Source organism: Miniopterus natalensis, chromosome X, assembly GCF_054644295.1.
Source record: "Miniopterus natalensis isolate mMinNat1 chromosome X, mMinNat1.hap1, whole genome shotgun sequence".
Lineage (NCBI taxonomy): Eukaryota > Metazoa > Chordata > Mammalia > Chiroptera > Miniopteridae > Miniopterus > Miniopterus natalensis.
In genome coordinates, this window is record NC_142103.1 from 100,406,500 (window position 1) to 100,422,143 (window position 15,644).

General features: G+C 36.1%; 1 protein-coding gene across 2 annotated transcripts in view; it reads right to left on the reverse strand.

Moving 5' to 3' along the window:
- The window catches only part of GLRA2 (glycine receptor alpha 2), a 156,172-nt gene that overhangs the window by 114,057 nt on the left and 26,471 nt on the right, over positions 1 to 15,644 (reverse strand). The window contains exon 3 of one of the 2 annotated variants that reach the window (XM_016202955.2): positions 2,798 to 2,865. In XM_016202955.2, coding sequence (XP_016058441.1) covers positions 2,798 to 2,865 — 68 coding nt within the window. Of the gene's footprint in view, positions 1 to 2,797; positions 2,866 to 2,959; positions 3,028 to 15,644 lie in introns of both variants that reach the window. The other variant, XM_016202956.2, reaches the window with a different exon arrangement.

Here is a 15,644-nt window from a genome sequence, read left to right on the forward strand (position 1 = left end):
CGAAAAATTGTTCCACTGAATACTCTTAACACAGGGTCCATTAGCAATGACCATCAACAGACTCCTGTGCCTCTTACTGAACAAAATTGTGTATTTTGGTATAATGTATGGCATCATAATGATCCCATGAAAATATTCCTTAGAATAACACAAATATGTTGCCCTGTGAGCACACATAGCCAACAATAACATATCAAAGGAGTGAGTTAAAGGCCATATTGGGTCTATAGGCAAGCCTATACTTTGTGGGCAGGTAGTGCCAACAATTATTTGGCATTTCATCAACCAGATTATGGGATTTCATCCAACATAAGAGGGCAGACTGGATAGCACCAAAAGAAAGTCAGGTAGAGTTCTTAAAAATAATCATTGCCTCTTATTTAGAAACAAACAAACACCTAAACTAAATCCGACAATGGTGCTATCAGGGCTGTGGGGTGAGAGTGGCACATGAGGAGAGAGGAAAATCTTGTTTAGAAACTCAAAATTCTGAGATATTCTTGTAAAACTGTATTCCAGGAAATTTAGAGAAAGCAAAACTATTATCCCCCAAATAGCACTAATCTGTGTCCTCAATGATCACATCCATTACTGTGCTTGAAAGCTAAGGGTCTGATGTTCTCCCTCCAACTGAAGACAGTTCAGGGGAGAATCTGATTCTGTTTAACATTTTAAACCAGTTTTTTAGAGTCGAATTTTATGCAAGTGTGGGTAAATTCATGGGTGGTAGAATCTCAGGGCTTTGAGCAAGGAAGTTGAGGCTGTGATGACACTCTGTAGGTGCATCGGGTAGGTTCCCAGACAGGCCTTCGGGATGTGGGAAGATGAGACCCTTCAGGGTGTAGCGATTCACACATTCTTATGAGCATCTGAATATTTAAATATTGATGCTTTAGATGGGGGGGGGGGCAACCTATGACCTATGGGCCAAATTTAGCCACAGCCGGTTTTTGTAAGTAAAAATTTTTTTGGAGTACAGCCACACCTATTTCTTACTATTGTTTATGACTACTTTCATGCCAAAAGGGCAGAATTGGGTTGTTATAGAGACTGTCTGGCCCTCAAAGTCTTAAATATCTATGGAATGGCCTTTTATAGAAAAAATTTTACTGGTCCCTACCCTACATGGCATGAGGATTTATTCTTGATTTAAGCATGATAGAATTTTTAAAACTATTTTTTAGCTTCACACAAAAGCCATATTGAAGAAAATAAAGGAACTTTTTAAAAACCAAGTGAAGTTTGTCATTACATCAGAAGCTAAGAAATAAAATAGAAGTATAATACATGTCACTCTTCTGACCATGTGATTCAATACATCTCGTACAGCAGAATAGACAGGTCATTGATATTACCCTTGAGCAACGATTTCCAAATTTTCTCATAGGAAACATGACAAAGAACGCCTTAATAAGTGACCAGGAAGCGCCAAAGCAGCCCCCTGATTAAACACCTTCAGTAGCTGTTAGAGACACAGGAAAACAAGGATATCCGTAGTTTCCATTTTCATCTCCTTAAATATTAAGATTTTTCTTGCATTAATGAGCATCAAAAAGGTGCACATTTACATTTCTGATTGAGGGTAAAATGCAATGAGGAGATTTAATCAAAGCAACTTAGGAGACTAATTAATGTAATTAGCATTAGGTCGTGCAAATATTGTCATTGAATGCCATCGTGTAAAGCTGGTGACAGTGATTTGGGCTGCTGGAAGACTTATCAGGATAAAACCAAGGGGGGGAGACAAAAACTGAATGCCAAGCTCAGAGTTTCATTATTCTTTCCATGTTCCGCTTTTCTTATGAGTCATTTAATAAGCCTATCAAAACTATCTTATTTGGGTAAAATTATTTTTGTACTACGTCCTGTCAAAGCCGTCTTATTTCTGGACAGTGCTGTGCCAGAATAATATTACAATGTGGATAGTGGGGTTGACTAACCTAATTTTGACAGTGGAAAGGAGTGGTAAAAGATAAATTATTTCTTTCTAGTATCAAGGATACCAAAAAGTACAGAAATTTGGTTATCTGGCTTCTTGAGTGTTTCTAGTACATCAGCTATCATAATACTTGGTCGAGCTCAACTATATTTTATTTTGATCTCATCCAGTAATATGGCTGTATACTTTACGTAGTCATGGAAATTAAAACCAGCCAATTCACTTAGGACATAAAAGAAATTGTATGGGGACCATTTTATAGTATCTAAAATATTTTTCATGTACGTGAAACATGTTTGCATGTTTTTGTGTGTTTTTTAAAAAGCCATTCATGTAATGCAATTGCTATGGACTCAGGACTTCTTGCCAACAAAATTGTGTGTGTGTGTGTGTGTGTGTGTGTGTGTGTGTGTGTATTGTTAAGTCAGCCCCTTGGCATATGTCTTACATGTTGCATATACAAGGTTTGACTATGTTAAAACTTACACTCTATGAAAAAGAATGGCTATAAAAATATTCCCCAAACTTTGAAACTTATATTTCTGAAATGCCAGAGATGCAAATATTTAAATATCCTTAACTATACACCATGCTTTTTACTGATTATTTTACCTAAATATGACTCAACATCAAGTGTTTCCAAAATTTCTTTGGCATGATGGGTAAGATTATTGAATCTTAAGTAATGAACACATGTGTAATGACTTTCTAAAGTGGAAGAGTATAAATAATTACTTTCTAGAGGTGAAAGAACTTGGAAATTGGCATTCAGTAAATGTTCCACAAATATACAACGGTGCCCTCCGATCCCATATCCCCTTCCTTCACACCATGGCTTCAATGTTCAGTCCCACTCACCATTGTAGTTTCTGCTACTGACCCAAAGCTGTTGATAAATATGTTGCAGGTAACATTTACAGGAGGCCCTGCAAGTTGAACAATAAATAGAAAATTTGACAGGTTTTGTTCATGGCATAATCTAGTCAAGTTTTCTCTTGCCAGTGGCATTGAAGCACTTACCATGGTGGTTTCTGTGACTGATCCAAAACTGTTGATAAAAATATTGCAAGTAACGTTTACTGGAGGACCTGCAGAACGCAATAAGAATATTGCAATACACATTGAAGCAAAAATACAGCTCCATCAACATCTGTGCAAATGACTAGAGATGGAAACAAAATTAAAATGATGGTGAGATTGCAAAAAAAATGTTTTACCCAGAGGTTTATAGTGATAACATTCCCACTAGGATTTCAAATAATGACAGTTAAGCAATGATAAGTTACCCTGAAGAATTTTGGACTTGAAAAATATAAGCTGAAGACTCTTAAACTGAATTCATTTTCAATAATTGCTATCAAAATAGCCTTTTGGGTAGGTGGATTTCTTTGACCTTAGGCTCAACAATACTGTAGGTGTCAATAGTTGGCACCCCATGTGATGAAATAAGCCAGAGTCATGATTTTAAATGGAGCTGCAGTTTGAACGGTGCATGAGTCAGGAGTCACCTCCTTTCGCATGACACCCTTTAAATCAGTAGGTCTAGTTTGATTCTCTTGATGCCTCTGAATTTACCCAATTTTTCTATAATCCTTTGACAACCTCACAATGAAAAATGATGTACAGAAATATAAAAACAAAGAAAATTAGCTCATTTTAAGAAAAAAAATCACACAGAGAGATGTCAATTAATTTCCAGATTGTTGCCTCAGTAAATACAATGTAAAGCAAGAGTTAATGGTAGACGTACTTTGAACAAAGATCCTGTCTTTTCTCCAGAGACCCAGGGACTAGCTACTCTCTTTGCCCTCGCCCTTTGACTTCCATCCAGGCACCAGCCTGGCCAGACTCTGCTCAGGGATCAGAGCAGATCGCGTGCATTCAGAGGGGTATGGCCACGGACTCTTTGCTTTTGACAATAGGTAAATCACTCCCTGATGGTTTTCAGTTTCATGTTTTGCTGAGGAATATGTTTATTGCCCTCGTATAGTTTCCCCCTGGTGCTTTCTGAGATAAGAGCATATTGCTGTGAACTTTCTTTGCTTTTCCCAGTGGAAATTTGTCTGTCTTCACTCAAAACAGGCTCAGCAGCCTGATGCAAGCGACACCCAGCTGGCTCTCTACCCAGTTAGCTGGTAGGATCTGAATGAGGAGGAGTCTGGCGTGAGGCCTCCCTCGGTGGCTAGTAGGAAAACCCAGCTGGGTGGCACTTGAGCACCATGTCCTTAAACTCTACAAATCTGCGTTGGCTTCTCAAAATGAGGAAAGGAAACTTGGGCTAAATAGCTAATTTAAATCCCCAGGCAAGGACCTTGAGTAAAAGAAGGAGTAAGGAGTTTCGGTTAAAGAGATGTGTTAAGCTGTTTTTCTTTTTAGTATAACTAACTTTTCTGATAAAAAGTGTTTCTTTAAAAAATAAGTTTGTAGACATGGAATCATAGGCACCACCATATTACCAAAACATTTCTCAGCCTCCAAGTCTTGTAGTTCATCCCCTCCCCTTATTTCAGCATCTGCCAAGATGACTTCTCCATGGTCACTCCCTACTCTGCTTGATTTTGGTTTTAATTTTTGATAACTCAAAACAAAACAAAATAAAAATGAGTCTCTTTTTTGACCATAAAATTCTCTTCTATAACCACTATTTTTTTCTGCTAATAAGAAATAAATTACACAAGGTGGAGGCAAGTCATGAGAAATTGTGTATGTTTGCTCTTTTGTTATTTTTACAATGAAATATTTTCTTTTAGACAATCTAATTCAGGATGGAAAACTTTCATGAATTTTTATATGCAAGATATATAGAAAACAAATGATGGGGGAACGAAACAAGAAAAGAGAAATGTCATCTAACAGGAGGATTGTCTTGTACTGCACAGTGTCTGTCTGTGAAGAATTTAGAGGTCTGGGTCATAGCATCATACATTTTGTTTTTATCTTCCTAGTAAATGGCAGTGTGAGTATACTGCTGGAACTAAAAATATTTTTAAAGCTACTATGTATTGACACACTGTACTAAGCATATTAAAAATTATCTAATTTAATCCTTACAAAAGAGGAATTGTTTTACTGTTCCAGTAAATGTTTTCAAATGAGGAAACTGGGGGTTAGAGAGGTTAAGTAACTTGCTTAAAGTCATGCCCCAGTAGTTAGAAAAGCAGAGACTTGGTGTGTCATCATTCTGATCCCCCAAACCTAAACTCTGAACCTCTTTGCTCACTACATTCATTACACAGTATCTTCTCTCCCTTCTGCTACACCAACCATGGTATTTTCCATTGGTTTGTACATTTCTTTGATAACTTTATTCTTTTTTTAATCTTCATAATGCATTTATTTGAGATGGCAATTAGAAACCAGAATAATAACACCAATCAATTCTTTACATCTGGCCTCTTCAATCTTGAGCATGGTCTCAAGGTTCATTTGCATTTAGATATAAAACCAAGAGACAAAATACGTATTTTGTGAGGGATTAGAACATGCATATAATAAGAGCTGACACATATTAAAACCTTGTTGTGTGCCATTTAGTGCCTTATTTCATTCTTCAGTAGTTAGGTGCTACCATGTCCCCCATTCTATAGATAAGGTAAAGAAGGCACAAAGGTGGTTAACTGCTTTTTTCAAGGTCATAGAATTTATAAGAGGCAGAAATTGGCTACCCTTAAAGACCCTTTTTTTAACTACAGGAGTAAAATGTCTGAGGCCAATAGAATTACAATGATAGAAGCTACAAATCTTTCACCTCTTTGGTTTAATTTATTCTTTGGTATTTTATTCTTGTAGATGCCATTGTAAATGGAATTGTTTTCTGAATCTCCTTTTCAGATTGTTCATTGTAATTGTGTAAAAACACAACTCATTTTTGTGTATTGATCTGAAATGCTGCAATTTTTCTAAATTCATTTATTATCCCTACTAGTTTTCTTTGGAATTATTTGGGGTTTTAAATATATAGGACCATGTCATCAGCAAATGTAGTTTTATTTCTTCCTTTCAAATTCGCATACTTTTTATTCCTTTTTCTTGTCTAATTGCTCTGTATAAAAGTTGCAATACATTTAGAACTGAAGGTGAGATAAAGAGCTTCTCAGACAAGGAAAAGCTAAAGGAGTTCATCACCACCAGACCAGCACTGCAGGAAATGTTGAAGGGTCTTCTTTAAGAAGAAGCTGATGAACAAAAGAATCTGATGAACTAAATAGATCCAGAGACACTGACGCAGGCAACAGACGATCATATTTCAGAGGAAAGAGGAAAGAGGGAAGGGGGGTGAAAGGTGGGAAGAGATTAACCAAAGAAGTTATATGCATATATGCATAACCCACGGATGCAGACAATGACGGGGTGAAGGCCTGGGGAGGGGGTGGGAGCGAGGTGGAGGGGGTCAATTGGGGGGGGAAATGGGACACCTGTAGTGCTTTCAACAATAAAGATAAATTATTTTTTAAAAAGTTGCAGTACAGTGTCAAAAAGCAGTAGTGAAAGCAGGCATCCTTATCTTGTTTCTGATCTTGGGAAGAAATCTTTTAGTCTTTTACCATTGAGTATGCTTTCTGTTGATAGCATATAGTTGGGTCACGCTGTTAGCTTAGAATTTTTCGTAAATGTTCTTTATCATGTCGAAGAAGTCTTCTCCTATTCCTAGTTTGCTGAGTAGTTTTTCTATTGTGAAAGGGTATTGGACATTGTCAACTGCTTTTTCTGAATCAATTGAAATTATCATATGTTTTCTTTTCTTCATTCTATTATTGTGGGGTATTACTTTGATTTTACTATATTGAACCACCTTGGTATTGCTGGGATAAATCCCAGTTGGCCGTGGTGTATAATTCTTGTACTATGCTGTTGGATTTCTTTTGCTAACATTTTGTTGAGGATTTTTGCATCTATATTTATAAAGGATATTGGTCTGTGATTTTCTTTACTTGTAATGTCTTTATCTGGCTTTAATATCAGAGTAATGCTGGCCTCATAGAATGAGTTAGGAAGTATTCTTCCCTCTTTTATTTCTTGGAAAAGTTTGAAAAGGATTTGTGGTAATTCTCATTTAAATGTTTGGAAGAATTCACCAGTGAAGCCATCTGGTCCTGAATTTTTCCTTTTTGCAAGGTTTTTGATTACTCATTCAATCTCTTTACTTGCTTCAGGTCTGTTAAAATGTTCCATTTCAGTTTTAGTCAGTTTAGGTAATTTGTGTGTTTCTGGATATTTGTTCCTTTTATCTAGGTTATCTAATTTGTTTATCATCTTCTTTTGCAATCCTTTTTATTTCTGTAAGATCAGTAGTAATGTGTTCACTTTCATTTCTGATTTTAGTTATGAGTCTTCTCTTTTTTTCTCTGTCAGTCTAGCTAAAGGTTTGTAATTTTTGATCTTTTAAAAGAACCAACTTTTGGATTTGTTGATTCTCTAATTGCTTTTCTATTTTCTTTTTATTTTTCTTCACTCTAACCTTTATTATTTACTTTCTCTAAGAACTTTGGGTTTAGTTTTCTCTTCTTTTACTAGTGCCTCAAGTTGTAAAATTAGGTTATTGGTTTGAGGTCTGTCTTCTTTTTTAATGCAGGCATTTACATTTTAAATTCCCTCTGCATCCAATAAGTTTTGGTATGTTGTATTTTGATTTTTATTCATCTCTAATTTCCCTTGTAATTTCATCTTTGACCCATTGGTTATTTAAGAGTGTGTTAATTTCCAAATATTTGAATGTTCTGGGTTTCCTTTTATTGTTGATTTGTAGCTTCTTTCCACAATGGTTGGAAAAGATACTTTTAATGATTTTAATATTTTAAAATTTATTAAGATTTGTCTTATAGCCCAATATATGGTCTATCCTGGGAAATGTTCCATGTACTTGAGAAGAATGTGTATTCTGCTGTTTTGGGGCAGAACATTCTATATGTGTTTGTTAGATCTAGTTGGTTTATAGTGTTGTTCACATCCTGCCTTTCCTTACTGATCTCTATAGATGTTCCTATTCACTATTGAAAATGGTTTATTAAAGTTTTCAACTATTGTTGTAGAAGTGTTATTTCTCCCATCAACTCTGCCAATGTTTGCTTCATGTATTTTGGGTGTTTGTAGTTTGTTGTATATATTTTTAGAATTGTTATACCATCTTGGTGATTTGACCATTTTATCAATATATAATGTCATTCTTTGTGTCTTTTAAGAGATTTTTTCCCTTTAAAATATTGTTCTTTATTGAAAAGTGGACACATACTGCCTGGTTTGCTTTTTCAGTTACTGTGGGTGATTGACCCTATGGGGAAATTGAAAACACAGGCTTTCTCACCATGTCCCAGCGAAGGCCCCGGTTATGTAAACATGATATAGCATAGTCATAACAGATGCTTTGTTGGTTGACTAATGTCTGACCCATCCTTAGCTGAGAGCCACTATTGTTCTGGGCCCTGTAAGACCGGCCCAGACTTTCTGAGGTGCGGGGTATGATTTGTCCCCCATGCATGCCCACCTGGCTGCCACTGGGAAGAGACGGGCTGTTTCTTGTGTACGGTCAGCCCCACCATCAGTTGAATGAAGATATAGCTCATCCTCCTTCAGCTCCACAGTTTTCTTTGGACTGTCTGGATCCAGTGTGAACCTCCCTGGCCTTGATCATTTGCATTACAACCCATAGTATATAGTCATCTGCCTTGACTTTTGGTGAGGACAGATAGGAAGACAGGCACAGATATAGCAAAGAATAGAGAAAGCAAAATCTATCAAAATAATTGTTCCACCACATCTCTCTGGAAGGTCTATGATTGTACTTGACTAGAGACAGCTAATGATCTTTTAAGAGATTTTGACTTTAAGTATATTTTGTCTCATATTAGTATAGCCACCTCAGCTCTCTTTTGGTTACTGTTTGCATAGAATATATTTTTCCATCCTTTCACTGTCGCTCTACTTGTGTCTTTGGATCTAAATGAGTCTCTAGTAGATAGCATATAGTTAACTCACAGTTTGTTTTATCCATTCTTCTAATCTATGTCTTTTGATTAGGGAGCTTAGTCCATTTACATTTAAACTAATTGCTGATAAGGAATGACTTATTTCTGCCATTTGGTACTTGATCTCTATGTGTCTTACAGTTTCTTTTGTTTCTCATTTTTTCTATCATTCACCTCTTTTGTGTTTTTTTTTCACAGTGAACCATTTTTATTCTCTTTCATTTCCTTTTCAGTATACTTTTTTCTTTGTGGCTACCATGGGGATTACATTTAACACCCTAAATTGATAACAATCTACTTCAAATTGATACCAACTTAACTTAAATAACATATGGAAACTCCACTCGTAAACAACTACAGTCTTCCCCCTTTATGTTGTTGTTACAAATTATATATTTATTCATTGTGTGCTTAATAGCATAGATTAATAACTTTTAAAAACATTGTCTTTTATATCCTGTAGGAGATAGAAACTATAGTTACAAACCAAAAATACAATAATACTATTTTATATTTGCCAATGTATTTTCCTTTACCAGAGACCTTTATTTCTTCATTAGGCTTTGAGTTACTGTCTAGCATCCTTTTATCTCAACCTCAAGGACTCATTTTATAATTTCATGTAGGGCAGGTCTAGTTGTAATGAACTCCCTCAGATTTTATTCACATGGGAATGTCTTAATTTCACCTTCATTTGTGAAAGACAGTTTGCTGGATATAAACTCTCAGGTACAGTTTTCTGTTTTTTGTTTTTCATTTTCAGCACTTTAAACATATCCCACTGTCTTCTGTTCTCCAAGGTTTCTACTGAGAAATTGGCTAATGATCTTATTGGGGATCCCACACAAGTAACAAGTCTTTTTTCTCTTACTGTTTTAAAAATTATCCCATTTTCCTTGGCTTTCAACAGTTTGATTATAAAGTTTCTCAGTGTGAATCTCTTTGTATTTTCCTAATTGGACTTCATTGATGTTTTTGGATTTGAAGATTTATGAATTTCATCAAATTTGGGAAACCGTTATTTCTGTAAATATTTTATTCAAATATTCTTTGCACCTTTTTCTTTCTTCTCTTTCTGGGACTCCCAGAATGTGTATCATGATTCATTTGATGGTGTATCATTGATCCCTTAGGCTCTGTTTAGCTAAACTTATTCTGTTTCCTTTATACTCCTCAGATTCAAAAAATTAAATTGTCCCATCTTCACGTTCACCAATTCTTTCTTCTGCCTACTCAAATCTATCATTGAATTCTTCTAGTTAGTTTTCCATTTCTGTTATAATTTTCAGCTCCAGAATTTCTTTTTGTTCTTTTAGATAATTTCTGTCTCTTTATTGATATTCTCATGTTATTCATACATTACTTTCCTGATTTCCTTTCATTGTTTGTCCTCGCTTGCCTTTATATCTTTAAGTGTATTTAAGATAGTTGTTCTGCCTGGCCAGCATGGCTCAGCAGTTGAACATCAACCTATGATCCAGGAGACTGAAGTTCGATTCCCGGTCAGGGCACATGCCCGGGTTTTGGGCTCAGTCCCCAGTACGGGGTGTGGAGGAGGCAGCCGACCAATGACTCTCTCGTCATTGATGTTCCTCTCTCTCTCTCCCTCTCCCTTCCTCTCTCTGAAGTCAATAAAGATATATATATATATATATATTTTTTTTTTTTTTTTAAAGATAGTTGTTTCAACATTTTTTCTAGTAAGTCCAATGTCTAGGCTTCCTCAGGGATGATTTCTGTACATTTATTTTCTTCCTCAGAATGGGTCATACTTTCCTGTTTCTTTGTATGTTTGCAACTTTTGTTAATAATTGGGTATTTGAATATTATAATATGATAACTTTGGAAGTCAGATTCTCCCCATTCCCCAGAGTTTGCTGGATGTGTTTTGATTGTTAAAGGCTATAACAGGAGATCTCTTCAGTGACTTTCCCAAACTATTTTTTTCAAAGACTATATTTCTTCCTATGTGTGACTATTGTAGTCTATATTCCTCAGCTTGTGTTGAACTAGGGTTTGGACAGAGATTTTCTTGAACACCAAAGGCTAAAATATCAACCAACAAACCAACCAAACTGACAGACAGGCAGACAAAGCACACCTTTCCCAGTGTTTGTAGATTGTCTCTGTGCGGGAGCATTCCTTCAATACTTAGCCAGTCTTGAACTGAACTAGGGATCACCCTCAGGTGAAATCCTAGGATCCGCTCAGATGTTTTCTAAGCATTCATCTTGCCTTGAGAGTGAATGTGGCTTTCTAAATTCCCCTGCATACATGGCTGATTTTGAATTGCCTCATTTCCCTAAGAAACTCTCCTCAGTTTTTGCTTGCAGGATTTAGATGGTCTACTGTGTATTTCAACTGTTATCTGTTGCCTCAGGCATGTGAATGTTTTTAGTGTTTTTGCAGTGTTTTGATCCAGTACCTTCTGTTTTTCCATCCTGAGTTCCAAGTTAGGTGGAACAGAGGGGAGCACTTTTATGGGTTGAATTGTGTCCCCTAAATTCATATGTTGAATTCCTAACCCCTGGCAACTCAAAATGTAATCATATTTGGAGATAATGTCTTTAAAGAGGTAACTAGGATTAAATGAGGTCATGAGAGTAGGCTCTAATCTGATACAAATGATGTCCTTATAAGAAGAAGAGGAAAGAGATACCAGGGATATATGTGCACAGAGGAAATACCATTTGAGGACAGAGTAAAAGGTGGCAATGTGCAAGACAGGGAGAGAGTCATGAGGGGGACTGTATCTGACACCTGGATCTTGAGCTTCTAGTCTTCAGAATGTGAGAAAATAAATTTCTGTTATTTAAGCCAGCAAATCTGTGGTATTTTCTTATGGCAGCCATAGCAAACTAATACAGTGCCTTGCATCAGTCCTTCTGGTGGCACACAGATATGTCAGAATAGACAAACAAAATAATTTGTGAGTAATTGTTTTCTGCCCCCTTCAGGCCCAACGACCAGGGTTCCACACTGAGAATGTAGACTTGTCACTAATTCAAAACCAAAACCCCTGCTGGCAGAGGATGGGACAATGGCAAGTCAAAACAGCACAGAACTTGCGTACCATTTTAAGGTTGGCTTTTTCTTGATTCAGTGGTCTCTCGGTGGCTATGAGCTTTTGACTGTTTTCCAGATTTCTAACCCAGTTAGTTCTGACAGCTCATACTTACTTTTGGTATTTCTGGGGGGAACGAGCTTAGAGCTGGCTACCCTGCTATTTTGTTGACATCAGCCACCTTGTCCCCACAACTTAAGTTCACTTATGTGAGTTATGGTGCTCCTGAAGGGGAGAACATAGAATGTGTTGTTTTCTAAACTTATTTGACTACAGGAGATTTTTTAAATAGACCATCCTTTTCAGGAAGCACATTACAAAGATGGTAAGCATTCTTCAAAAAAAAAAGATTTTGAAAATGCTGATCCACATTATTAATTCAATTAACAAATTCTTATTGGACAATAAATTTATTAAATGATAATAATAGAACTATGAATAAGACTGCAGATAATTATAGGGTCGTTATACAACCCTGTGGTCCTGCCAAGGAAAGAATGTTTAATTGGAGGCTGCAGGGTAGGAGCAAAGAATCAGTAAAGATCAGTTTAACCTTTCCAATTTATTTGTCTAAGACTAAATGTAGTTGTAGTCTAGAGATATAACTCTTGGATACAAATGAAAAACTCTGTTAGTAATCAGATTTGACACATATATTGATTCCTGGATGTGTTCTTTTAAAAATTCAGTGCTCTAAATGATGGGTCAGCAATATTTTTCGTAAAGGTGCCAGATAGTAAATATTTTAGGCTTTGTGGGCCACAAAGTCTCTGTCACAACTACCCAATTATATCTGTGTAGTGAAAGTAGCCATAGACAGTATCTAAATGAATGAGTGTGTCCCATGGACAAGTTTGCTGAGCCCTGCTATTGACTCTTAGATTAGGAGGTAGGAGAACAACGAAATTTTTCTGGAATTCCACAATCTTTCCATACCTGGAAGCAAGGATTAGCCATGGACATAGAGAAACATAGGGACTATCTGTAAGACTATCTACAATGAGTTTGATATTGTGCTTTGTGGAACGAACAAAATACACGTTGGTAGAAAGGTTGGATGTTAAATGAAGTCCTTTGGGGCAGCTGCACTATAGTGGGCCCAGGTGAAACCATCAAGAGTGAATTTGACAGTTGTTATCACAAGAACTAGGAGGCAGTACATAAGTTAAATGGGACCAGGCCAGATAATATGGACAACAAATATTTAACATATTGGACTCAGTCATTATAATTCATATGTCTCAGACATTGCTCATAAAAGGAATCAATGGTAAGAGCATTCAGGTTCTTGCATATTTAAAACTTGGAACCAATTTTTATAACTTCTGCCATGGTAATGAAAAATTTATCTATTGTTCCTAGTGACTGTATTAAAATAAGCATATAAATACCAAAACTTTCTAAGTTAACAGTAAATATTATTTTTAAAAAGCTTCAGGATGGATTCAGTTTAAAAATAAGCATCAGAGACTAATATTGCATAACACTTATTTGTGTTATACAATATTCTAAAAAAGCTGAACTAGTAGAAACAGAGAGCAGAGTAGTGGGAGGTGAAGGAAATGGGGAGATGTTGGTCAAAGGGTAAGACTTTCAGTTATCTGATGAGTAAGTTATAGTAACAGTAGTTAACAATATTGTATTATATACTTGAAAGTTGTTAAGTGAGTAGATCTTAAATGTTCTCACTACAAAAAGAAATTGTAACTACGCGATGGATGGAGGTGTTAGCTAACACTACAGTGGTAATTATTTGTAATATTAATGTTATGGTGGTAATTATTTTGCAACATAAAAGTGTATTAATTGGCACATTGTACACCTTAAACTTACACAATGTTATATGTCAATTATATCTCAGTAAAGCGGTAAAACAATTCAAATGAGGGCTGCAGCAAAGATGAAAAAAAATGAGCATTAGGAAAAAATAGGGGATCTTGTATAATACCAAAACAGTTAATCACTATTTGTTAGTTTTGCCTCAGTTAATGTTATTTTCCAGCATCATTTTAAGGCAAAAGATAAAAGCAGAGGACATTCTTTCAGTTCCAAGATGAAAATGTTATTTTTTTCCTCTCTTGTCACAAATAGTCAAGAATGGCATTTTCATTTTGTATTTTATTCCTCGTAAATAATTTAATGTGTCCTCAAGTAACACAGTTGCTTTAGTATGGGGCCCTTGGATGAGAATAGAGTGTTAAATATATGTGCCTGATTTATATAGAAATTAAATCTCCTTTGGCATAAGGAGATTTTTGTCCAGCGGAAAGATTCTTGCCATTAACTCAAGAGATAAAGGGGGGAAATGAAGCACAAAGAGGAAGCAAGAAGATGTGTAGTGAGGGTCAGAGCCTTGCTGCGTGAACGTGGGGGGCACTGTTTCTTATGACGGCTTTCTGTGTCACGTGGTGCTTTGATGCCCATGAAAGAGAGAGCCTTGGAGGCTGGGAGGACTGCAAGCAGAGGGAATGGCTTTTTATGGTGATACTCCGTTTGTGAGGGGTGATTTGAGGCATCGATCTGAAAGAATGGAGAGTTTTTTTAAACGTCATGATGGTGATTAGAAATAGTCACAAAAACTAACCCATTAAATTATTTTAATAATCTTGAAAATTCACCACAAATGAATTATATGTCATTGATTCTTTGGACCAACACAAGGTCAAAATGGTTTTACCAGTCCTACAACTTTCAGTGTGGTTGCTGACATCCAGGTCTGTGCAAAAAGCAAAATATTCAGGGAAATAAAGAAATTGGACATTTACTGATTCTCACAGCCTGGTGAGATTGTCCAGCAAACCATTTGCTTTGAACCAGTCATGTTGATAAAATGATGAAAATGCCAGACAGAGATTAATTAGCACCTAAGGCAGCTTAAATATAAAGAACCAAACAGCAGCCTCTGTGAGTCCTTTGCTCTGTGAGTCCTTCCTACTAATAGCTACCAGTTATCAACTGTTCTCACACAAGGATGAGTGAATGGACAGGTGTACCCAGCTCAGATCCATATCAAAGGGCTTTGAGGATGCGGGCAAATTTCTATCTTTGCATGCTATGGATTTCTTCATGATTCAAAGAAAAGGAATAAGACAGGGGCCATTATCTTATATAGGAGAATCACTTTTATGAGAGAAAGTGGGTGCTGTTAATAATTACACAGGAACACCAGGCATAAACCAGGACTATCCTGAGAAAACCTGGACATGTGTCAAACTATTCAAAGATGTATTTGAAGTAGGGCAACTACTAGTCTGTCTGTTTTTTGCACTAGTTCTGCATATTACCACCTGTGAACTTTAAACAGATTACAGAAACTCTCTGAGTCTGTTAATTCTTATGTAGAATGACTATAATGATGCTTTCCTTGATGCTAATTGTGATAATTAGTACTAGTGTATGGAAATCCCATAATAGTTGCTCAATAAATTATAGTTTCTTTATAGGAATAGTAGTAGTATTACTATCATTATTACAAGTTCATTGGATTATCAAAATAGCCTATGTAGGAGGTCCATCATTAAACACATTTTAATATAAGATTAACTGAAATGTTGAGATTATAACTTAGATCTCCCAACATTTTCTATACTAATCTTTACTGAAATAATGCCCATCTCATCCAATTTTTCTTCTCTTCTCTCTGTAAACTCTGTTTTGTTCTCAGCTCTGTAAAATGTTT